Here is a 24,936-nt window from a genome sequence, read left to right as displayed (position 1 = left end):
ACGGGAAGTTTTTCTCTGTCAGATATCTATTAGTATCTAATCTGTCAGATAAACTTCCTGATAACTAGTTATCCAGAGGTGAAAAGAAAGAAAGAGAGGGCCATAATGGATAAAAGATCAAACGCCAATAGCATGTATGTATATATTTATAAATTTATTATTTAAAACCTGCTAGTGATCATAAAATACTTATAATCAGTCACCAATATAATATTTATATTTATTTATAAATTTATTAACAAACTGCAGTCCAATAAAAATAAAATTAGTTTAAGCGCTAGCTTTAAATGTCGAACAATAATTTTAAACAAACACACACACAATTTAGTCACATTAGATTAGCTCCTGGTTGAAAATGTACTGCCACAGCTTCTATACCAATATCAACAGCACACTCATTTGCCAGTATTTCAACGTTTTCTCCATTATGTACTACTGCAATATGTAAAACTGAACAAGCTGATATTATTCTTTGAATAAAAGGTAACTTGCATCTCATTACATATGGTAAAATGGGAAATCTCTTCACAATACCAAATGTTCTTTCAATAACAATTCTTGAAGGGATTTGTGATGGATTATAAAAACACAACTTCTGTCTGAAAATTCTGGAATGGTGTCATTCGGTAGTTGTAGTTGAGGAATGGATATCCACTATTCCCTAATAATATATTCTCCAGAAATTCCCCATTACATATACCTACCCATAATGCAAAAGTATTTAAAAACTCCTAAAATAGTATTTCCAATTTATTGCACTTCCATATTATTGAACGATGAGTATTATGGGATATATTATGTTGTTCTCTAAACATCTTTAAATGACAAAATAATTAAATTTAACGTTTTACTCTTCAATTATCTTATTTTAATTTATATCGACAAATGGAATTTTATAGGTTATTTTTATATTTACAAAAATATTTCATGTCATTTGTCAAAATAAAAGATTCTTTAACTGCGTTTGCAATACCACTCTTTTAGACCCGTCCTGTATTTATCCTTTATTAAAGTATCCTGTAATAAAGGATCCTTTATTTCCCGGTGGCAATAACTCTCTACTATTATCGAACGTATGATGAAGACCACTCGTTGTCGAACGATCACTTTGAGCTTGAGCGATGATTTCGAACGAATCGTTCAAGATTCATTCCTCCAGAATTGCATTTTTTAGAAACGTTCGCTCATTACGTCACGAACGTATACGTTCAGCGAACGATCGTTCTCGAGAATTGACTCCTCTCTGGTCAGCTAATCGCTGATGGTTTCAAACCGTTTGAAACTGATTCTAGAACAAACCTAATATTAGAAAGGAGCTAACTGTGTATACAAACGACGAATGCGTTTATCCGGGATACGTTTAGACTGGTAATTTGATTTATTTAAGACAAAATAAAACAACAAAAATAAATGTTTATGATTCGTTATCCTTTATAGGATATACACATTAATAAAAATTCCCATCTCTAGCAAAGAGAAGTTTGACTTTGACAGTGATCCTGTTGTCAATTAATCATTTGACATTTCAAAAATCAATAATAAACATAAGATCATTTCAATTTAACTAAACTAGCAGAACGATAATTATCTAATTTAATTATTCACAATGGCAGAGCTGCAAAATCCTTTACCCCCTGGATGGGACAGTAAAAGAGATCCTATATCTGGAAAATAGTAAGAAAAGTACATAAGTTTAGTTGACAGAATGTTTAATTAAATGTTTTATAGCTATTACATCAACCATTATACCAAAACAACTACATGGGAGGATCCTAGAATAAGACATAGGCACTTACATACAACTACAAAACAAGCATATGCTGCAGCTGAGTATATACAACTACAGGTGATTTTTGCATGTTAATCCTTTAGATTCGCTTATTTATATATTTAACCATACTGCCTTTCTCACATGCTGCTGTTGGAATTTGTTTTTGTTGAAATTCTAGCACGGAACCCCAGAGTCACGAAGAAATTATGTGTATCCTCGCCAGACCTCCCCTATACCAGCATTTCAAATGCCAACACATATGAATCCCAAGAGTGTTCCCCTGCAGGTATTGTCCACTTGTACATAAGTGCACCTCCATTCTGAAAGTCTTGGAAAAATGATAAACAAAAACATTGCATTTATATTTAAATTAATAGAGTTGTTAATTTGTTAAAAGATTTACAGTAACCCCCATGAGAGGCTCAAACCAAATAACAATTATTAAAGGGGCAAGTGGAAGAAGGGGTCATTTGCTGGGTTTTGAGATATTGATATACAGTAGAACCCCGCTAATCCGAACGTTCGGCAAATCCGAACCAACAGCAAGTGAAAAAATAAAATATTCAAGACAAAAACTGAAAAAACATGTTTATTATACAGAATAAATCCAGTAAATTGAACAATTTAGGATTAATAGGACTTTGACATTTAAAATTTCTTAAAAATGAATACGTATTTACTTTATATGTAGTGCTTATAAAGGTTAAATATAAACTTACTTCGGTTCTCTTGCCGTTAACTTGAGTCCAACAATATTGTCCACACTCTTGCGAGAACGTTTTGCGACTCAAAATCAACAAAAACGAAAGCTTTGATTATTAATTAGGCTGACTTTAGGATAATTCCGAACTTTTCGGAATCCCAACAGGCTGCCCCCCAATTAGTTCGGATTTACGGGGTTCTACTGTAATACTTACCTACTTAATACATGCTACTGAGAATTAATTTGTTACAACAAATAAAGCAAATACCACAATTTTTTCCAACTCTGACTTCAATTCTGATAGGGCATTTACAAAAAAAATCAGGATACTTTTGTTTTCAAAAATTTAACTTTTTTTTCTAGTATATTCAACAATATCTTTGAGTATCATATGACTTAGTAGATAATTTTCATTCTCTTAAACTTGTATTATGCCAAATCTTTATAATTACTTTGTATTAGTGATTAATTTTATTGACTTCCTGAAATATAGCTTAACATGTTCACTACCAAGGGGGTATTTAAGTTTCGTCCTCATAGACCATGGTTATTTAAATTGCCATTATGTGCAGTGCGATCCCCGGCTCATAGATATGACACTGGTCTATGGGAAAAATCTATGTGGCTCATAATATATGAGTTGCTTGGTGGCGAATGTCTTAAAGACGAAAGAAATATGAAAAAATCTTTTATCAAACATAAAAAATATATTATGTTCTTAGTTATAATCATTTTATTTATAGAATTTAAAAAAATATTGTTACCATTATATCCAAGACTTTTATATTTTTTTTGGATATGCACCATCACGTTTTGTGGGTTTATGAATAACTGTAAATTTTTAGACACACATCTGGTGTACATAAACAATCAAACCGTTAAATTCAAACTGCATTTTTTAAGAGAAGTTGTTACCAATAATACTGGTTTTATAAATATCAAAACCTATTACTTCAATAATAGAGATAAATTATATGACACTCTTACTCAACATTTGGGTAAATAGATGTACCTACCTAATATACAGTTCACCAAAAATAGCTGAAACTGTGAAAATAACTACGCTCATGATGTGCATTTGTCATGTGATGGACCTTGCACTCGCACTGATGGTCCAGACCGTTTGTATGCGCGTTCTCACTTCCTTGTTCACGCAGGCAATGGGAATTTCACACTTTCAGCTATATTTGGCGAACTGTACTTTTAAAATTACCTGCACTGCTTAAAAGTTCCCAGTTATGTGAAATAATTTTCACAATTTCAAATTTCCAACATCCCTAATTAGCTTGAAATATTGTGCAGGAGTTTTATTGGCATAAACTAAACTTAGTGACTTTTGTGGTATACTATTATATGGTAGGTATATGAGCCTTTATCATGCTTCATGTTTTCCTGCAGACATATCATTGCAAATTTGCTTTTTTAGCATTCATATGCTTGTTGTCTTGTTTTCATAGAATATGTTGTTCAGAAACAATACCATTTTAAAAAGGTCAATAAATAAATTAGTCATACAATTTTTTATCTATATAATTTCCTTATATATACCTTTCCTTATATAATATACCTTTGATGAAAATTCACGTTAACAAAAGTATATGATTGTAAACACTTGATCTTTGATTTTCATTTCACATATTACCTTAATATGTTTTGGTAAAATTAACTTCGTTAAAAAGTTTTATACCTTATTTTACTGATATAAGGATAAATATTGTCTTCTCTTGATTTAACAAGAGTGTTGAAAGAATTCCCTTTGTAACTCATATTATGTATATAATCGAAAACTTGTACCTTTCAATTTAGGGTACATATACAATTTCTTTGTATCAGTTGTCAGGAATCGACAGGAGTGGCAACTTCTTTGCAAGCAGGCCAAGATCCACAATGGATTGTCGAGCCACTTATGATGATGATGATGATACAATTTCTTTAATCATATATATATTTGTTTTCTTTCTTTTTCCATGTTTTCTGTCCAGCTATAGAATCTCATGTCTTCTTTGGCCTTCCTTGTTTTTGCTTCTCATTCGAATCTTAGCCTCCCATACCTATTTGGCTGGCATCAGGTGTACAATATTTTCGGTGTCTCCTGCAGTATTCTGCCTGCTTTCACTTTTACAAATGTTCGAGAAAATAAATTCAATCTGTTGAAGTTCTATGTAAGAATTATTCTTCTAATCTATTTCGTCATTATCAAGAACTGGACAGAGGTAAGTTTACATATATATTCAGGGGCGTGCTGGAACTTTTCAAGCGGCCCAGTGATTTTATAGGAAAGCTGCCTCCCATCCTCATGTTACCTTCTATCATCAGAATTTTTTTATTCATTATTTATAATGAAAACTTATTGACCGGCCTCAAGAGGCCGCGGCCTCTCGGTGATTGCACCGATTCATTTATATGGCCAGCACTCCACTGCATATATCCTAATATTTTTATGGAAGCAAACATATAAAATATTTATCAATGAATTGTAACGTTAGTGTATGTAGCACAGAACAGAAAAAGTGTATCTTATATTGTTTAATATAAGATCATTGAATCATCGAAAAAAAAAGAGTTTGGAATATGCCACACTAATTTGTAAATTGTTACTTTACTAATGTGTTAACTTTTTTTCAGTGATCTTTAAAACTAAATGGTTTTACGAGGTGAAGGTATTTATTGAAATTCTTCGACTCTTTAAGTCATTCGAAAAGATGTGCATATTTATTTTTCAAAGTATCTGTTCAGAGCGAATAATCATGCTTTTCTAAAAAATGCAGTTACATGCTGTACAAAAATTATTTCATATTACCTGAGTTCGTTCCATTTTTAGGTCAGATGGTCTACCTATCTGTCTTATTAGTTTTGTGTTCACCTTACCACTATCCAATAAGAAACACTTACCTAAAACTATCACAATGTAACAGTTTGTTTTACAGAAATAGCAATGCATGATGCCTTTTAGATGCGTATTACGCCGCTGTCTATAAATATAATTACTTTACTCTTGAGCGATTCATATTTTACATTTATAATTCATATTTTTTGACATACCTCGTATAAGATTGATAAAATTTGATATCTGATGGTTGCATCTCAGATTTTAGACCATGCAGAGGTTTTTATGAAGAATAACTTTTTTTCCTAAAATTAATAATAAAATATTTATCATATTTTTGTAATAAATAAACATGATGTTGGGTATCAGCAATTTGAGAACAATTTGCAATTTTTTTTTAATTAGAAGAATGAAGATATTGCATAATAAAACATGGTTTTTCATAATAACAATTTTGAATATTGTGTAAAATAAAGGTACCTTATGGTAGGGGAGCCCAAGCAGGGATTTTGCATATTAAAACATGGTTTTTCATAATAACAATTTTGAATATTGTGTAAAATAAAGGTACCTTATGGTAGGGGAGCCCAAGCAGGGATTTTTGCAGTTACTCGAACGCATCAGATTATCACATGGGGAGACCTTGTACCCCGTAAATGCATCTCTACCGTATATTGGCTCTTCTATCCTTATAAAAACTCGAAATCGTGAGATTAAGATAAGGTAAGTACATACATGCAAAAGAGTGTATATTTAAAAAATCTGACGATTTGAGCGGGGCGTAAGGAAATGGGCGAGTCACAAAGTTTCACAAGAAAAGCGAATATTTCGCGAAATGAACGTCAGATCGAAAAACTAAAAAATACCTGTTCAATATTTTTCAAAAATCTATCGAATGATACCAAACACGACCCCCCACGGAGAGGGATGGGGAATAAATTAAAAATTTTAAATACGAACCCCGCGATATTTCGCGAAATGAACATCAGATCGAAAAACTGCAGAATACACGTATTCAATATTTTTGAAAAATCTATCGAATGGAACCAAACACGACCCCCATGGTGGTGGGCTGGGGAGTTACTTTAAAATCTTAAATAGGAGCCCCCAATTTTTATTGCAGATTTCGATTCTTTACGTAACAATAAGCAACTTTTATTCTAGACCCTTTGTCGAATTATGGATAGATGGCACTATAATTGAAAAAAACGATTGTTGGAAATGAAAAATTACATTAAAAATGGAAAGTCCCCCACTTTATGGAAAACTTAACTTAACTTTTTTTGGTTTTAGGACCTACTCTTCACAGCCCAATAGGTCCCCATAACTCTTGAGTAACTGTAAGCATACTTTCCTCCCCTACTATTATATAAGATGGAAATGGAGATTATTCATCGGCTATTTTTATAACATTTGCTGGTAAATCATTTTGGACTGACAGCTTTGTTATTTTTGAGTTTGTCGTTTGTTACATACTTATTAATTTCGTCTTCGTTATCGTTGAATCGGATAGCCCTTCTGTTTCTATTGATTTGATCGCATGTAAGATAGATCCTAGGCTAGATCCAGAGACTAATTTTAAACCGAGTTTACACTATACGATTCTACTTGTGCAGTTAAACTACACGACATTGTTAAAGATATAAAAACAGTTTTTACTACACAACTGTTTAATAGGATGATCAAAAAATAGATCCGGCACACTGAGTTTCTAATATGTATATCAATTAAATAAAAAATTTTATGTACCTACAAATTTATCTGTATAATTTTTATCTTAATATTATTATATCTTGTATAATTTAACGTACTCTCTTAGCCTTAGCTTTATATTTTCGACGTGTTACAGTGATGGAAAACACTGTCTAACAAAGAATTATTTACAAGCGAAAATAACTGTGACCATTGAAACGAACTCAGTTAATATACTATAGCTTTCTGTGTTTCATTCGATATTAATAGTGTTTCAGCTCATTTTTTTTGTTTCAGTAGTTGGTATTATCTTCAGTTTCTTTCATTTTAACAGCAAAAAAGAATAATCATTATAATGTTGTCGTAGTTGACTTCAACAGTGATGTAATAATGTTAAAAAATTGTTGAGATAATTGAAACTTTTTAATAATCATGATATAAATCTTCCTCTACAAATAAGAATGTTAAGATCCTATGTACCTTGTACGGCGTAAAAGCATGGACTTTCAAACACAACAATATAAAAAGCATTGAGAGTTTCGTAATGTGGTGCTATCGAAGAATTTTAAGAATAAGTTGGGTAGACCGATTATCAAATGAAGAAATATTATGTCGAATGAACAAAAGGCCCGAAGTAATAAGTACTTACCATAAAAAAGAGAAGATTCGAATGCTCGGGCTATCTAAGGCGGAGACAAAACATCCATACATGATATGTATAATGCAGGCAAAGATTGAAGGACCAAGTAATCCGGGCTGATGAAGAAGTCCTAGATGAGAAAATCAAGAGTTTGGTTTGGTTGCACCACAAACAAACTGTTTGGAACAGCTGTAAACAATGTTCGAATAGCCTTGATGATATCCAATCTCCAATAGGAGAAGAACAGGAAGCAGAAGATAGGTTTGAAGTAATACCTCTACCAAGATTTTTTTGACTAACTTTAAATATTTCTAGATTCTATTATTCCCATGCTCTTAGAATGTTCTTGGCTTCAAATTAAGTTGGGAATTTTTTCATCTTTTATTTCGTATCATATCATGGTATATCTTAAGGCACGACAATAATTTGGAACCCACAGGCCGATTGTAGTGATTTTACCTGTGTTTTTTTCAGTCGACCATAATGTTATTATCCTTCTTTCCTCACCAAATTTCACACTTTGTGGAAACGTCTTTGTCTCTTTCTTATACTATTCTGCGAATTCGTTGTCCTGGATTCCGCTACGATTCAGGTCCATTCCGAGATAGCTAGACCAGGTTGTTTTTAATTTTTTTTACTTAGTCTTCATCAGAATTCCATTATTGATTTAATATAGGAGTTTATAATATCACCTTAATGGTTGCTTGATTATCTGAAATCATCAAAATCCGTCTCCATATTTTACAAGTTATATTTAGCTTGACGCATATTCCAACAGCTACAACGAAACATGTCACGTTTCTATTTATTGTTTCTGGGATTCTCGCTCTGGGTATTCTATTTCTATTCCAGTTCTTTTTGTGGACTTATACAGCCCGACACACTTCTCGATTTTTGGACACAGCATTTCTCACAATATTAAATATGTTTAGCATGGCATCTCGAAACATGACAACATGTAGTTTTGGCAAGGATGGAATGACATATCTTCTTCTTTACGTATCATCTCCGCGACGAAGGTTGGCAATCATCATCGCTATTCTTACTTTTGACACTACAGCTGCATCCAAACCATTCTCTGAGATTTCTCAGCCAGGACATTTTTCTCCTACCCATGCTGCGCCTTCCTTGAATCTTTCCCTGCATAATTAATTTTAGGAGTTCATATCTGTCACCACGTTTTACATGGCCCAAGTATTAAAGTTTTCTTATTTTGATGTAATCCAGTATCTCCCTGCTGTTCTGTATTCTTGTTAGTACTTCCTCATTGGTTATTCTGTCTGTCCAGGAAATTCTGGTCTGAATGACATATCTGAGCCTAATTCTCGGTTGATTCTGTATCAAGTATTTACCATAATGCTTTTACTGTAACCTTGCGGAGCATGATGTTTATGATTGTTTCCATGCTGCAGTTAGGCATTAGAAAAAATATCGTACATTCTAAAAAGGAATGTACGATATTCATTCGAACTATTGAATGAAAACTGAAGAGATGTGACATTGATGGAAATGGAAATTTATGATAGAATGTATATGCAAAATAATTATTCAACTTCAGAAAATTTCTGGTATCATGCATTTGATAATTCTCTAAATTAATCGACTCGATAAATAAGAAACTGAATACAAAAAGCTTCATACAATTCACTACATTTAACGGCTGTTTGTCTAAAATTCTAAAAGAACTACTCCATGAATTATTTCAAGATATTTCCATTTCTAAATACGATAAGTTCAAAGATACATCCTTAAACCTTAGTTCATTGAAACCTATTCATATATTCATCTAATACTTGTTCTTCCTTTCTTTCTCCCCTTCCTTATACCCTTTCAGGTGTCGGATTTGCGTTTAGTATGCTACATATTCACCCATATCGACTATTCTTTTCTGTACTGTGCTATTATTTTCATTTTTTCAAGAGCTTTCTGTTTAATCTTTCCCGCATCTACTATTTGATGTATCCATTTTTTCCTCGATCTGCCTTTTTTATTTTTTGTGACATTTCTTGTTTCGTCATTTTTTCTCATTAGTTTACTGGGTTTCATTTTCATCAAAAGTCTATACCAGTTTAATTTTCTCATTAATATTTTGTTGAATTTTTGGTTATCCCTCTTATTGTCTCATTTCTTATTCTATCCCATTTGGTCTTTCCGACTATAGTTCTTAGATGTCTCATCTGCATTGCATTTATCCTACTATTATGCTTTTTCTACATCGATATTTCAATCGTATTATATTATTTTCATTTTTGTTTCGTAAGATAATTCTTTTTTCTCAGAACTGGTGCTAGTGCGTAGTACAACTTATTCGTTTTTTTTGTTCTGTTTGTTACTTCGAGATCTATTTTTCCATCATTGATCCTAAATATACTTGCAAGATAATCATATGCGGTAACTATTTCCAGTAGGTACTCAAAAAAGAATAATAAACTTCGCGAAAGAAACTTAAAGTATAAAATGGAATGTATGTTATGAATCACCCATTTTCACTTTTCTGATCCATGTAAAACAAATGTTTATGACGATCCAATATATAATTTAATATGCCTATTTGAAAGAACCGAAAAAAGTGTTAAATGGAATAAAATATCAGTCTTAGTATTTTTGTTTTCAATATTACCATATTACCTGATGGAACAAAAATAAAACGTTTTGCTGTTAAAATTAAGAAACTTTTGCAGTAAATATATATGAATACAACCACTAATCAGTCTGTTTTCTAGGACATGAAACCTAAAGCTAGCCCTTTGACGGTAAGGTCCGCCAAGGTCCAAGACAGTACCTTTATGCCCGCAGATCCAGATGAAGTACTCGTCGGCAAAATATCTGGCATGTTTCCCACTGTGTCAGAAACTCATATCAAAATGTTGATCAAAAAGTAAGCTGCTAACATATTTGGCAATAGATATACTTAAATAATTAAATGATACAAAAGAATCTTTAAAAATACGATGAGATATTCTCTTTTTATTAAGTAGTTACCTAATAGACCAATAAGGATCTGCGAAAAAAGGTCTATTTTTGGATGTGAGAGGTGGCATTCGGATTTTTGCAGATAAAGTTAGGTGACACCTTCAGTAATAATAACTGACTTATGCTCCTTCTCAAATATGCCCGGAACATTAATAAAAAAATTAAAATATTTAAAAATTTCGAAAAACATCGATTTTTTTCTGCTTTCTTTGCTTATAACTTTAAAACGATTCGTTTTGGAACAAAGTCGTAGAGAAATAAAATAAAGATAATTTAATTTTGTATGATATACGACTGGTAAAAAATGTCTTAAGGTATTACCTTTTCTGAAATATAGCAGTAAATACAAAATAAGGGGGCAAAATAAGTCTGTTGTTATTCAATATTTTTTAACCACTTTGGTGGCACTTAGAACCTTAGTAATTCGCTTAGGAAATTCTTTGTAACATACTTAAATCGTGTACTAAATTTAATTAAAATCGACCTAATAAATTTTGCATAATAAATTTGCAATCTAAATGTTTTTAAAAAAGTTCAAATTTTTTAAAATCTTTCTGAACAAAAAGTAGACCATTTAGAAGTTGACTAATTTTTTTACATATAAAGAGGTGCTCTACCTATCTAATACACTTTACAGAATTAAAATCGGATTATTTAAGGGGCCCCAGCAATGTTTTAAATTTATAAACAATTTTTTGGCTTATAAACAAATAGCTTTGTTTAATAATAAAAAAATTAATTTTTAGCAATGCAAATAATTAAAACCGGTATAATTTGACTTAAACTTTCAAATGCTGTCAGCATAATTGCTATTTTATTTTTTAATCAAACTTTATTCGTGTTCAAAAATTGCAATTTCTCGATTTTTTGAAAGTTCCACCGCGTTTCTATCCTACAAAAAAACTTGCAAGAACATTTTTTGCTTAGAATTACCCAAGAAATACAAAAAAAATTTTATTGTAGTTTTATTTTGCGAAAAATCGATTTTATGTAATTCCTCAAGTTCTTTGTTTATAACAATCTTATCGACATCCGGATCAACTGTTACCCAAAAAATTCGTGTTCTACGGGTCAAAATACATAAAAAACTTGGGTAAGTCCATCTAAATAAAGGAGCCCGTAGCACCCCCTCCTGGCCACAGCACTATTTTGTTTATAAGCCAAAAAATTGTTTATAACTTTAAAACATTGCTGAGGCTGCTTAAATAATCCGATTTTAATTCTGTAAAGTGTATTAGATAGGGGGAGTACTTCTTTATATGTAAAAAATTGACAAATATTTGTATGTTCTAGGTTTTGTTGTGCAAGATTTTAAAAAATTTTAATTTTTTAAAAAAAGTTTAGATTGCAAAATTATTATGCAAAATCTAGTAAGTCAATTTTAATGAAATTTGGTGTACAGTTTTAGCACATTACAACAATTTTCTAAGCGAATTAGGAAGGTTCCAAGTGTAACCCAAGTGATGGAAAATCATTGAATAAAGACAGGCTTGTTTTGCCCCCTTATTTTATATTTATTGCTATTTTGAAGCAAGGGTGATAAATTAAGACATTTTTAACCAATCGAATCTGATAGAAAATTTAATTATATTTGTTTTATTCCTATAGGACTTTGTTTTAAAATGAATAGTTTTTAAGTTATAAGCAAAAAAATTAGAAAAAAAAAATCGAAATTTTTTGAAATTTTTAAATATTTTATTTTTTTTATTAATGTTCCGGGCATATTTGAGAAGGAGCATAAATCAATTATTATTAACGAAGTTATCACCTAACTTTATCCGCAAAAATCTGAATGCCACCTCTCATATCCACCTAAAAACAGATCCTTACTGGTCTATAATTGTTTTATATTTATATTTTGATTAGGGTGAACTCAAACGTAATGTTATTGTGTAACATAATAATGTCATGTTTGGATATAGTTCTCCCATTATATCTTTGCACAAGCATGAAATTATTCACGAATTACTTTTTACACTAGGTCTCTTTTTTTACTCACAGAAACTAGTATCGCAAAATTAAACCGTTTGTCCATAGAAACCACAATAAGTTAAACAAGGTTAAACAATACAGCATGTCTTTGATATCTTGTTTACTATGAGTTTTGACGTTTATCATTTTCAGTGACAGTGACATTAGCGTATATGTTGTGCCTATTGGAATTTATAGCTTATATTGTGTTTATTTTATAAAGTTATATTGTTTTAAATATAATATTATAACCCTGTTAAATATAAACGTACAATATAACTTTATAAAATACGTCCGCCGATAACATCCATTTCCTAACTACTAAATTGACAGTACATATCAATGATATTACATATCGACATACGTTTCTTGATTTAACTTGTTTTCAAATGAATGATGACGTTTGTTCAAAGATATAATGGAACAACTATATTAGCGATAATCAACTATTTTAATAGCCCAGTAAATGATCGAGAAATACGGCGATACCGTGTAATTTTAAGGGGCAACTCCGTATTGCATGAAAATTTGGATTTAGGTTCGACTTACCCTCCACTTCAAAGTTGAAATTGTGCCGTTGGTTGCTTTTACTTGCAGGGTGACAGTCACCCCTTCTCGGGGGTGAAAAAACATAGGTTCAAGATAAGACCGGAAATGGATAAATTGACTGATTTTAAGCAACTTTTTTTCTACAGAGTTTTTTAAAGTCCATATTTTTCGAGATATTTGCGATTGAAAATGTTTATTTTTCGACAAAAAAAACTACGTTTTCAGACGGTTTTTCGCAAATAACTCAAAAAGTAAATATTTTATCGAAAAAAATATCCTTAGCAAAAGTGTAGCTTATAAAAAACCAAAAAAAAAAATGGTGTATCAGTAAAGTCTATCAATCGAGTGAAAACAAAGTTGTAGCTCATGAAAAATACGTTCTTATTCGTCTAATTCCAAATCGAATATTTCAAGGTGAATTCATCGAAAAATTAGCACTTTTCGGGAAAAACCCATTCAAACTTTTTTAAAGTGTTTACAAAAATCTTTATTTTAATTGTTTATAAAAGTTTCTAGCATTAAAAATAAGCGAGTTACGCTAAAAATAAAGTTGGTCCTCTTTTTTTATTTGTAAAAAAAATCATGAAAATCTCCCCGTGTTTAGCTCTCCAAATGAAATTAATCGCTACCGCTTTACAAACAATTTACTTATATATTTTTTATATGATCTGTCAGTCTCATCGGTTTAGGGCCGGTTGTTCGAACGCTAATCAACAATGATCACTATCAAATATTTAATTACTGTCACAACTGTCAATGTTAACTTTGGTTGGGTTGCTGAAAACATAATTGATTATGATAAAAAAGATCAAGGCAGGTTTTGTTTATATTTGATTCAGAGTTGGACCACCATCTCCATATAGCTATTTCAGCATCCTTATGCCTCATCGGTGAAGCTCAGAAGTCTCGACTCTGATTTCTCAGAAGTCTCAATTGATTATAATTATGAGATTAGTTAATCAATTAACATAACAATTATTAACATAATTGATTAAATAATTTCATAATTGTAATCAATAAGTATGTTTTCAGCAACCCAATCAAAGTTGACATTGACAGTTATGACAGTAATTAAATATTTGATAATGATCATTTTAGATTAGCGTTCGAACAACCGGCCCTTAAAGTGCTTATTTTTGAAAGGGTTATAGTTGAAAAAACTTGAAGTCACTAATCACGAGTGTATGAAAATTTTGAACAGCCATATCTTAACCAATTTTTGTCTTACGGAAAAACAAAATAAAACTAGCATATTTTTAATAGCAAAACCTACATTTTTTACTCTTTAAATTTTTCTTATCGCTAATATTTTTTAAGTTATTTTGAAAAAAGGAAATTTTTCAAAAATAAGCACTTCAAAGCCATCAAACTTACAGATCATATAAACAATTAATACACATACAGTTAAAATTAATGGTAAAGGTTAACGATTAATTTTATTTAGGATACTAAATAGAGGGAGGTTTTCACGATTTTTTTTAACAAAAAAAGGGGCCAACTTTTTTTTCAGTGTAACTCGTTTATTTTTGATGCTAGAAAGTTTTGTAAAAAACAAATATAAAGCTTTTTTTTAGATACTTTAAAACTGTTAATAAGCTTTTCCCGAAAAGTGCTTAATGTTTCGGTGATTTCGCGTGGAATTATTCGATTTGGAATTAGATGAATAAGAACGTATTTTTCATGAGCTACAACTTTGCTTTTACTCAATTTATAGACTTTACTGATACACCATTTTTTTCGTTTTTTCATAAGCTACACTTTTGCTCAGAATATTTTTTTCGATAAAACATTTACTTTTTTGTTGCTTATAATCAGTCAATTTTTCCATTTCCGGACTTATTTTAAACACGTGTTTTTCAAACCCCGAGAAGGAGTGACTGTCACCCCCTAAGTAAAAGCAACCAACGGCACAAATTCAACTTTGAAGTGGAGGGTAAGTAGAACCTAAATCCAAATTTTCATACAATTCGGAGTTGCCCTTGAAAATTACACTCCAAAACGGTCATTTATTGGGCTATAAATAATAAACTATATTAGCGGTAATGATTCTAAATATGCCATATTATTTAACTATAAGTTTATTCGTTTTTTATATTTCAATTTACTTGGCTTTAGCCACCAAAATATCCATGTGAAGACCCTTTAAATGTTATAAAGTTACATTTTTGTATAAAATAATATGTGTGCTATTTAAACTTTTCCTTGATTTTACATCACGGCAACGTAGAACTTCCCCACACTGTGGGTTGCTGATCCTGATGTTAGAACCTCACAATACGGAGTCTAGATAGGTATCTAGATACTCTGAAAATTTGAAAACCTGGGATTTCGCGAGAAATACCAGATATGCAAAGATGCCTGGGTCAACGAGCACAGAGTACAATCGAAAGATGTATGAATAATCATCAACGAAACAAATGAAAAAGAAAAAAGTCAAAGAAGCAGCTCTTATCCTACTTAGCGAAGAAAATGTGTAGCAAACCCATCAGCAGAATGCAACACAGGCTTTGGTTGCCAATACTTAAAGGAGTCAACAACAAGAACATACCAACAAGAGTGGAGTTTTAAAGGAAGTCGAAGAACAAATCATCGACAATATCATACACAATACATATGCAATACACAAAATAATAATACAAATAAAATAACACAAAAACAGTCAGAATTTGACATAATAAACATTTTTTTCAACCACACATTTCCTGTGGCCTATAAGATTTAGGCCAAGCGTGTCAATTGAAAAGAGGTGCATAACCTAATATCTAGGTTATACAATCTTTTCAGAATTTTTAGAAGAATCTGGTTTTTAAAACGATTTCCATTATTTGTATAGAATTTTTCGAAAAAATGTTATAGCCCCCTAAAAAAGCATCCCTCTAAGTTTGTGGAGTATAGTCCTTTATTCAATATTATATTTAATACAGGATTAGTAGAAAGAGAATATATCATCGTATGTTTACTCACTGTATTATTAGCAAAATAAAGTGAACGGAAGTAAGAATCATTTTTGCTCCATATACCGGTAACTGATAGAATTCTACAGCAGTCTTTGGAACCAAAGATATTGTGGGTCGGTTAAATCTTGTCTATTTTTTTATTACATTACTCTATACTGACTAAAAACTCGGAATCGATCTCTTCAATTTGTATTCACCTCTTAATAATTATGTCGTTAATAGAAATAATCATTTCCACAAATTTTGTTATAATCTTTGTTCAGGCCGCCCTCAAGCCGAACCTACGTTCTTTACCAACATATTTCACCGCGAGAGTGCGCTCTCTCCGTCGACAGAGTGAAGGCATCAAGATCTCGACAACTAACACTTCTTACCATACGCAATTTTGAATTACATGTGGTGTTTTTATATTATATTTTGGTAATAAAACTACAGTGAGAGTTATGCTGGGGCCACAGTAACGTCTAATGCCGTTAATTAACGCATTATTTGCATTACATTAGACGTTACTGTGGCCCCAGCATTATAAATTCATTACCAGAGTACAATATTTACTACATCAAAATATCTTCTTCTCTACACTTTTCCTATAAAATGAATTGTTATAGAACTAGAATTCTACGTTTCTCATTATTCGTGTCAAACATTTTGGAGTGATAATAGCTTTCTGAGCTTTATTCATTATACCTATACTTACTCGGCCAAGCGTACAATTAGGGTCATCTCCATCAGAATCTTCTTCTTATGGTGTCTATCCGTTCCGGATGTTGGCGACCAGCATGGCTATCCTAACTTTGCTGGCTGCTATTCGGAATAGTCCGGTTGTCGATGTATTGAACCAGTTTCTCAGGTTTTGAATCCAAGATATTTTTCTTCTCCCTGGTCCTCTCTTTCCAAATACCTTGCCCTGAAGAATGAGTTGCAACAAGCCATATCTCTGTTCATTCCTGATAACATGGCCAAGATATTCTAGTTTGCGTTCTTTGATGGTGTTAATAATCTTGCATCCTTTGCCTTTTCTACGTAGGACCTCAACATCAGTCACACGATCCACACACGAAATTCTTAAAATGCGTCTGTAACAAGTGAGTGGTTCCATTGTCACTGGTTAACCAAAAGCGGTGTATTTAATATTTCGCGCTTACTGACTACCATGTACATACTTTGTTGTTTCGAAGTCATCTTCATAAGAGATATTCGTCATCTCCATAATTTGAAGTTATTTTTATAAATTTAATTTTTTTTGTTGTAGATTGCTTTCTTGGTCTCCCAATACATCTCTTCCCGTGCATTCTTGCAATCAACAGTTTTTTGTGAAAGCCTGTTCTCTTCCATCCTAAATACATGGCCTGCCCTGCCCATTGAAGACGCTGTAGGCGGATATATTGAGATAACGGTGCTTCTGTAGTTCTATGTCCAAGAGTTCTAATCTTAGGCTTTATACACACTTCTCCAAGAAATTAACGTTCCATCTTAAAAATTGGTAATTTTTAATGTCTCGAAGTTCCTAAACCTGTTGTCAGAGTTAAGTGATTTTTTTTATAGCATTATGCTTTAACATTATCGCTATAATAATATTGTTGCTAGACAGGTAAATTGTTATTGTATACAGGGTGTATCAATCAAACTGTAATTTTTCTCAAAGTTCGCGTCACCCTGTGGAATATTCTAGCATTTATAAAATACTGAAATTAAAACCCAACTATAGCCTCATGTTTTCTTAACATTCTGTTTTTGAAGTTATACTTCTTTACGCGCGATATGAGGGTGAATTTTTATATGTTAAAACCTACGATTCCGGCGCATGCGCATTATAACTTTGTTCTGATTGGATGTTCAAATGACATGTCAAAAATTATCCAATCCCAGGCAACCAAATAACGTTTAAAAAACGTTGAAAAAACGTCATTATTATCACCAAACGACGTCAGTTTATCACGTTTTTTCGACGTCGAAGATCACGTGAATATGTCCCACCATAAATCACGTCATTTTTATCACGTTTTAAATACGTGATATGAAAAACGTAGTTTTTACGTCGATTTTGCGTCGTTTTTAGATTTAATTTTCATTTTATGGTTTTAGAAATACACAATAATTGAATGGGTCCACCACATGGTTTGTTTTTGAGAAGTCAAAGAAAAAGTTTTATATTGTGATAATGGTGAGTTATACGTTTTAAAGGTGAGTAATACAGTTTGTATTTTGTATTTAAAAACTGTATTACTAACCCTTAAAATGTATAAACTCACCATCATCACAATATTAAAACTCTTTCTTTGACTTCTCAAAAACAAACCATGTGACAACGTTATTCGGCAGGCCCATTCAATTATTCGTATGGGCATTGTTAGTACTGCAATTTTTCCATTTAAGTAAAACCAAATGGAAGGTTTGTTAAAATGCATAGAATTATAATATCCTCAATGCAACATATATAACATACATAGAATTTTCACTTTTTATATTATACGTATTTACTGTGTCAAAAGTGAAACAACATATAAACTAATAAATCATTTATTAACAAATTAAACATTTAAGTCACAATGTAATAACAAACTTAAGTTTAAACCATTTAAGTTATATAATATATATATAATTATTATAATTATACCACACACTTTAAAGGTACGATTCCGACAACGACTGCAGATGGCAGTTACAGTTGTCACCATGACAGACGTCATTATTTTGCACTAATAATTTGCATAATTATTAGCAACTGACGTTCTGCCAGACAGCAGTTGCAGTCAGATGTCGGAATAAGTCTCATACAGATAAATAGTGCAAAGTAGTAACATCCATAACGCCGAGAACTGCAACTGATGTTTGCAGTTGCTGTCTGCAGTCGTTATCGGAATCGTACCTTTAGTCAAAAATGAATACATACAAATAAGACCCAATATATTGAATTTCAATGAAAACTATCTGCTTTATATTTATAAATTTTAAGAAGACTATTGAATGATAAAAAATAGGACAAAACTATAATAGTATGTGTTCTCACATATATTTCCATACTCTAATAATCCTCAAAATGATTTCAAATAATTATTACAAATTTTTGCATACAAAAAGATCCACAGACACCTGAAAAATATATTTTTTTATTAAGGGACTGTAATGACCAAATTAACATGATAAAAACAATTTACATGTGATATCTGATAATACACACTTAAAAGACTAATAGGGCTTTTTATCGACTGTCATTTGTTTCGAGCATCTGTCATGTGTCACATAATATTAATATATCTATGCCATATGTCTTTGGTGTGTATCATTGATATATACCAATAACGTATGACGTAGATATAATATTAATATTATGTGACACATGACAGAAGCTCGAAACAAATGACTGTGAATGAAAAGTCCTATACATAAATACTCATGATGAAGAAGTACATTATAATTAAAAATGACTAACCATTTTCATATCACTGCAACATGAAGCCAAAGCCGTCTTATATTTCAGTTCGTTTAGAGAGCGCAACAAGCACTCTGACCGAACAGCTTGAAAACTCATTAGTTTTTCACCAGAGAATGTACATAGCTGTAACATCTGTACATGCATTGGGTTCTTCTTCTTCTGTCTTGCTGTGGGCATACTCAGCTGCAAATAAGATTGCTGCAATATGGCTGCAAATTTCACTATTACTGGCCATACACATACAATGTGCATTTGCTATGCCATTGGAACTGGCTATTCACCGAAGCATCTAGCGGTTTAGCATTAGCTTTTTGGGAATTTTTCACCTAAAAAAATATTTTATCTTTGTGGGAATGCTTCAAGTACAAAAATTTATTTTCATTCGAGTATTTGCGTTTTTTACAATGATTGAGAATATTTTAAAATCAGACATTCATATAATATAATTTTAGAACAAACGATCATGACTGTTTATTATTCTCTTTTCTATCATAGCAATTACATGTCGTCGACCTAATCTGTAAACTGTGTAACTCCATTTATCCAAATTTTACAGAGGCACAAAAAATTATTTCTCTAAATATGACTAATGCGAATACTATGTATCTCCCATTTTAAAAGATAGAATGCTAAAATGGAATATTTTATAGATAGGTACTAACATTTGTACCTATATTGTTTAATGAGTGTATTAATATTATTTACCACCAACTCTTTCTTGAAAATATCACTTTCTAAACAGTGAGGTCAATCGTGTGGTATGACAAACTGGGGAGATACATATTTTTCGTACTAAATTTGCTGCAAGGGAGATACAGTGTATACGAAGATGTCACTATTTACTCTTCTGGTAAAAATATGCATGTGCATCCTTTTTTAAACGAGTAGGGATTTTTTCGAATAAATGGCAGTAATAACTCATTTTCAGAGAAATATGGAGTTACACAGTTTACAAATTAGGACAATATGTCTGGTTTCATACAGATATATAAACGTAAATAAATCTAATATTTAAAACCCATTTATCCGAAAGACACTAATACTGTTATCCATATATTTCTTAATGGTGAATAAATAAAATAAAGACTTACCTTTCCAACAATAATATAGAAATCATCAAAACATCAATGTTTCAAAACAAATCCAGTTGTGAAGGCTTTTATGTGCCTGAAGGCTTTTGTATGCTTTCATCTGCTGCTTAAAGCAGTAACTGTGAGACTCTACCAGTCTATCTATAATAGCATTATAACAGTAATTGATGGAATGCACTGTAAAATCCAATTCTGATGACTGAATTGTATATGGATCTAAATCTCCAATTATTTTCAGCTTCAATGAATATCTAAAACAAGAAAAGAAATAATGTTATTGCTTGCAAAATTCATCATTATTGATAAATATCAGGGAAAAATGAATAGTAAATAAAAAATTGTTTGGCCTACCTTTCTAAAACATCTGCGGAGTTTCCATTAATAATTTCCTTAACTAATCACTTTGCATTGTGGTAAATTTATAAAATTTACAAATGACAAACAGAAGTTTTAAAAAATACACACAAAACAGCCAACAAAATCCAAATGAATCCAAAAAAGGCAAAATACTAGGACAAACAAACAATGAAATGAAACGACAAACGACAACGATGATACAAACATAACCCTAGTTTTGTAACTTTTAAGCTCCAAGCTCCTCCCAATTTCGTGACGTCAGACTTAGGCTGGCTGAAATGAAAACGTCTTTTAAACGTATTTTAACGTCATTAATCTTACGTATTTAAAATCACCTACAAAAGACGTCGATATGACGTAATGTTCAACTACGTGTATATATTCCACCAAATACTGACGTTTCCTCGACGTTGTTGACGTCACTTGGTTGCCTGGGATATGGCAGCTGTAGCGCAGCTGTGATTTGGACGGTTGACGGTTTGGTTATGTATGGTTGTTGCGTTTTAAAATTTGTGGGAAGAGAAACAACAAAGGTTAGTTAATAGTTATACTGCCTTTTTAAATAGTTTTCATATTATATTTTTGAAGTTATACTTCAAAATGTTTTAATTTATGTATGTATCAGTCCAGAAAAGGTGTGGAAAGAATATATTAGTGTTTTTAAATATATTTTTCTACAAACTTGTTAAAAATGCAATTTTTAGGACTCCATAGGAGCGTTAAAAAATGCTACTTTAAGGCACTAGTGCTTTAAAAATTTTAAGGCATTGCAGTTAAAAGTGAATTGTCAAATTGTGAAACGTCAAAATATTTATATTTCATTTATTAACATTAATATTAATAATACAACTTGCGCAATTTGAAAAAGGTGGTTTAAAAGGTTTTTTATTATAATTTTGTGTCTTTGGATTTGTCTTGGGCGTAAAATAATAAAACATCTATTTTTATATTTCACTTGTCACCGTGATGTATAATTATGTCTGAAAGGTAACTAGCATGCGGCTTGATGGCCTTGTTGGTAGAGCATTGGACCAGAGATCAAAAAATCGCGAGATTGCTGGCTCGAATCCCGGACGATTCATATTTTTTCTTTTTTTTTTTTAATATTTGGCATTGTTAAGTTTTGGTTCATTTTTGGTAATTACTGTTAATTTTTTGTATTGTAACTGTTAAGTAGGTATATTTATTTCGTTGAAATTATATTATAATAGAAGTATAACTTCTTACGTGCGTACAAAGTACACACACATTCTTTTTTGAGTCATAGGCTTATGTTAGATAATGAAAGAATTAGGTACTTTAACAACTAGCATTGTTTTTCATGTCCGCAAATGCTTCGTTTCCGAGGTAGGGGGTGTTGAAATTTTTCTTACTAACTGACGATTTATTTATTGCTCTAAAACCGGTTGAGATATGCAAATGGAATTTGGTGGGTTTTAAGTTATTGTGCACTTTTTTGATATACAATTAAGAATAATTGTAGACAACAACTATCCCTTAAAACTCACCAAACTTGTATATCTTAACCGGTTTTAGAGCAATAAATAAATCGTCGGTTTGTAAGAAAAATTTCAACGTCACTTATTTCGGAAACGAAGCATTTTCGGACATAATATGTTTATCAAGCAAACTGTCATTATTTTTTCATGCAGAATTACCTACCCCTTAAAGTTTACCATACTTATTTGAAAACACCCTGTTTCAACGAAAAACAAGGCTAGTTGTTAAAGTAACTTTTTTATTATCCAACATAAGCGAATGAATCAAAAAACAGAATGTTAAGAAAACATGAGGCTATAGTTGGGTTTTAATTTCAGTATTTTATAAATGCTAGAATATTCCACAGGTCACTCGAACTTTGAGAAAAAATCACAGTTTGATTGGTACACCCGGTATACAATGATAATTTACCTGTCTAGCAAAAATATTATGACAGCTATATTGTCAAAGAATAAGGCTATAACGTATTAAAAAATTACTTAAATCGGACAACAGGTTTAGGAAATTCGAGACATCAAATAGACCAGGCTTTATCGTCGCTCCCGTTAGGTAAATTATTCCGATTCGATTTTTTTGCACAAACTTACTCAAAAAGACCATTTGTTATAAGGACCATAACGAATCCACAGGGTGCCGGGAGGTGCCGTGGTCGGAAAATTGTTTAAACAGTTTTTTTAAACAAATTCAAAAAATCAATTTTTTCACTTCGCACATTTTTTTTTAGATTCTTTGAGTTATTCTGAGCAAAAAGGTCTATTGTGGTGATCTTTCTCTAAATTTGATTGTTGTCGAGTTATATGTGATTTAAAATTTAAAAAACACGAAAATAACTATTTTCAAGGCTGAATTACTTGGATAACAATAATTATTATGAAAGTCAGAAACTGACCAAATCAAAGTTTAAAGTCCCCCCCCCCTACATGATCCTGAAGAAATTTGTGTCATTACTTTATTACTAAGCTGTTATTTTTAATTATTCTCAATGATCGCTAAGAGCGTATAGGGCTTTTCATTCACAGTCATTTGTTTCGAGCTTCTGTCATATGTCGTATAATCCGTGTATATTAATATTACACACAGATTATACAACTTATGAAAGAAGCTCGAAACAAATGAGAATCGATGAAAAGCCCTATTGGACTGCCGGAATGGTACATCTCTTTCGCACTCACAATTGACGGCCTCCTAATAAGTACGTGCATAGCGCTGACTGTTAATTATTAAAAATAACAGCTTAGTAATAAAATAATGATAAAAATTTCTTTAGGATCTTGTGGGGGGCTTTAAACTTTGATTTAGTCACTTTCTGACTTTCATAATAATAATTTTTAACCGCCATTCTTGAAAATTGCCATTTTCGCGTTTTCAAATTTTAATTCGCATATAATTCGCCAACTATCAATTTTAGAGAAAAATTACAAGAGACGTTTTTTGCTCAGAATGACCCAAAGAATATAAAAAAAATTGTCCGAAGTGAAAATATTGATTTTTTGAATTTGTTTAAAAAAATTGTTAAACAATTTTCCTACCGCGGCACCTCCAGGCACCCTGTGAATTTGTTATAATGACCTCTTTTTGAGTAAGTTTGAGCGAAAAAAAAAAACGAATCGGAATAATTTAACGGGGGCGACGACCTGGTCTACAAAATGATCCATTTTAAGGTGGTGCGTTAATTTCTTAGAGAAGTATATTTAGTTTTTAAATTATTGTAAAAAATCTTCAGATGGTCTCTGGTTCTAACTTTTTCGGGTACAAGATTTTTCTATTCCTAGAAATGCTTGTGACCTTGGGTTGATACTTCTTGCTAAACCCGCTAAGTACATTAACACACTATCCAAAAAACACAAATTCCGAAGTTCAAAACAGATAGAGAATTTATTTTGGTCAATACTTTTTTTATATTATATCTGTCTTCATGTCAAATTTTATTAAATGATTCTTAATTTTCGTTTTCTATAAAATCCAGCAATTTTTCAGTAAACATGGCATATTTTACTAAATTATCAAATTTTAATTTAAAAATTAGCAGTATTGTTTTAACTCTTGTTGAAAATGGTGTTAATAAGCATTGCACTATAATGCTTTGTAAATTAGCATATTTGGGCTTTTCATTTTACTAAAAAATAACTTTCAAGCTTTTAACCATTTAACACGATTCTAGGCATTTTCCACAATAAATTATTATCAATTAATTAAAAGTTATACGCAATTTTCGGACCTCTAATGACAGCCAATATGTACAATACACAGTAAGAGCCACCGTACTAGACACATGGGTAGGCACCTAATTGCTATACTTATGGGCTAATCCGGTCCGTTCTCAGATGTGACTTTCATTCCTGCCAAGTTACTGTCAAGAAACTGTTCAAAATCATTGTTTTTCGATACAAAAAATACATTAGTTAAGAGTATTATTACTCTGTTTTAAAATAACTTTATTCAAAGACCAAGAATATTACAATACATTAA

The 24,936-nt window shown here is 31.4% G+C and overlaps 1 protein-coding gene and 1 long non-coding RNA gene across 7 annotated transcripts in view; one reads left to right on the top strand and one right to left on the bottom strand.

Moving 5' to 3' along the window:
• Positions 1 to 1,496: 1,496 nt before the first annotated feature.
• The window catches only part of LOC114344088 (uncharacterized), a 59,670-nt gene continuing 36,230 nt past the window's right edge, over positions 1,497 to 24,936 (top strand). Inside the window, exons 1-4 of one of the 5 annotated variants that reach the window (XM_028294938.2) lie at positions 1,497 to 1,674; positions 1,729 to 1,846; positions 1,950 to 2,057; positions 10,357 to 10,511. In XM_028294938.2, the coding sequence (XP_028150739.1) occupies positions 1,607 to 1,674; positions 1,729 to 1,846; positions 1,950 to 2,057; positions 10,357 to 10,511 (449 nt within the window). In that variant the 5' untranslated portion in view covers positions 1,497 to 1,606. The remainder of the gene's footprint in view (positions 1,675 to 1,728; positions 1,847 to 1,949; positions 2,058 to 10,356; positions 10,512 to 24,936) is intronic. The other 4 variants (XM_028294941.2, XM_028294940.2, XM_028294939.2 and 1 more) reach the window with 4 other exon arrangements.
• On the bottom strand, positions 18,588 to 21,420 carry LOC126893460 (uncharacterized). Of its 2 annotated transcripts, XR_007695669.1 has the most exons (4): positions 20,962 to 21,418; positions 20,611 to 20,861; positions 19,517 to 19,845; positions 18,588 to 19,176 (listed from the first exon to the last, which is right to left on the bottom strand). It is a non-coding gene; the product is annotated as an uncharacterized LOC126893460 (long non-coding RNA). The 2 variants fall into 2 exon arrangements; XR_007701192.1 differs by having other exon boundaries at positions 18,588 to 19,845; positions 20,962 to 21,420.

This window comes from Diabrotica virgifera, chromosome 1, assembly GCF_917563875.1.
Source record: "Diabrotica virgifera virgifera chromosome 1, PGI_DIABVI_V3a".
Classification (NCBI taxonomy): Eukaryota; Metazoa; Arthropoda; class Insecta; order Coleoptera; family Chrysomelidae; genus Diabrotica; species Diabrotica virgifera.
The sequence above is the reverse complement of the archived record's forward strand: the minus strand, read 5'-3'. Positions and strand labels throughout refer to the sequence as shown.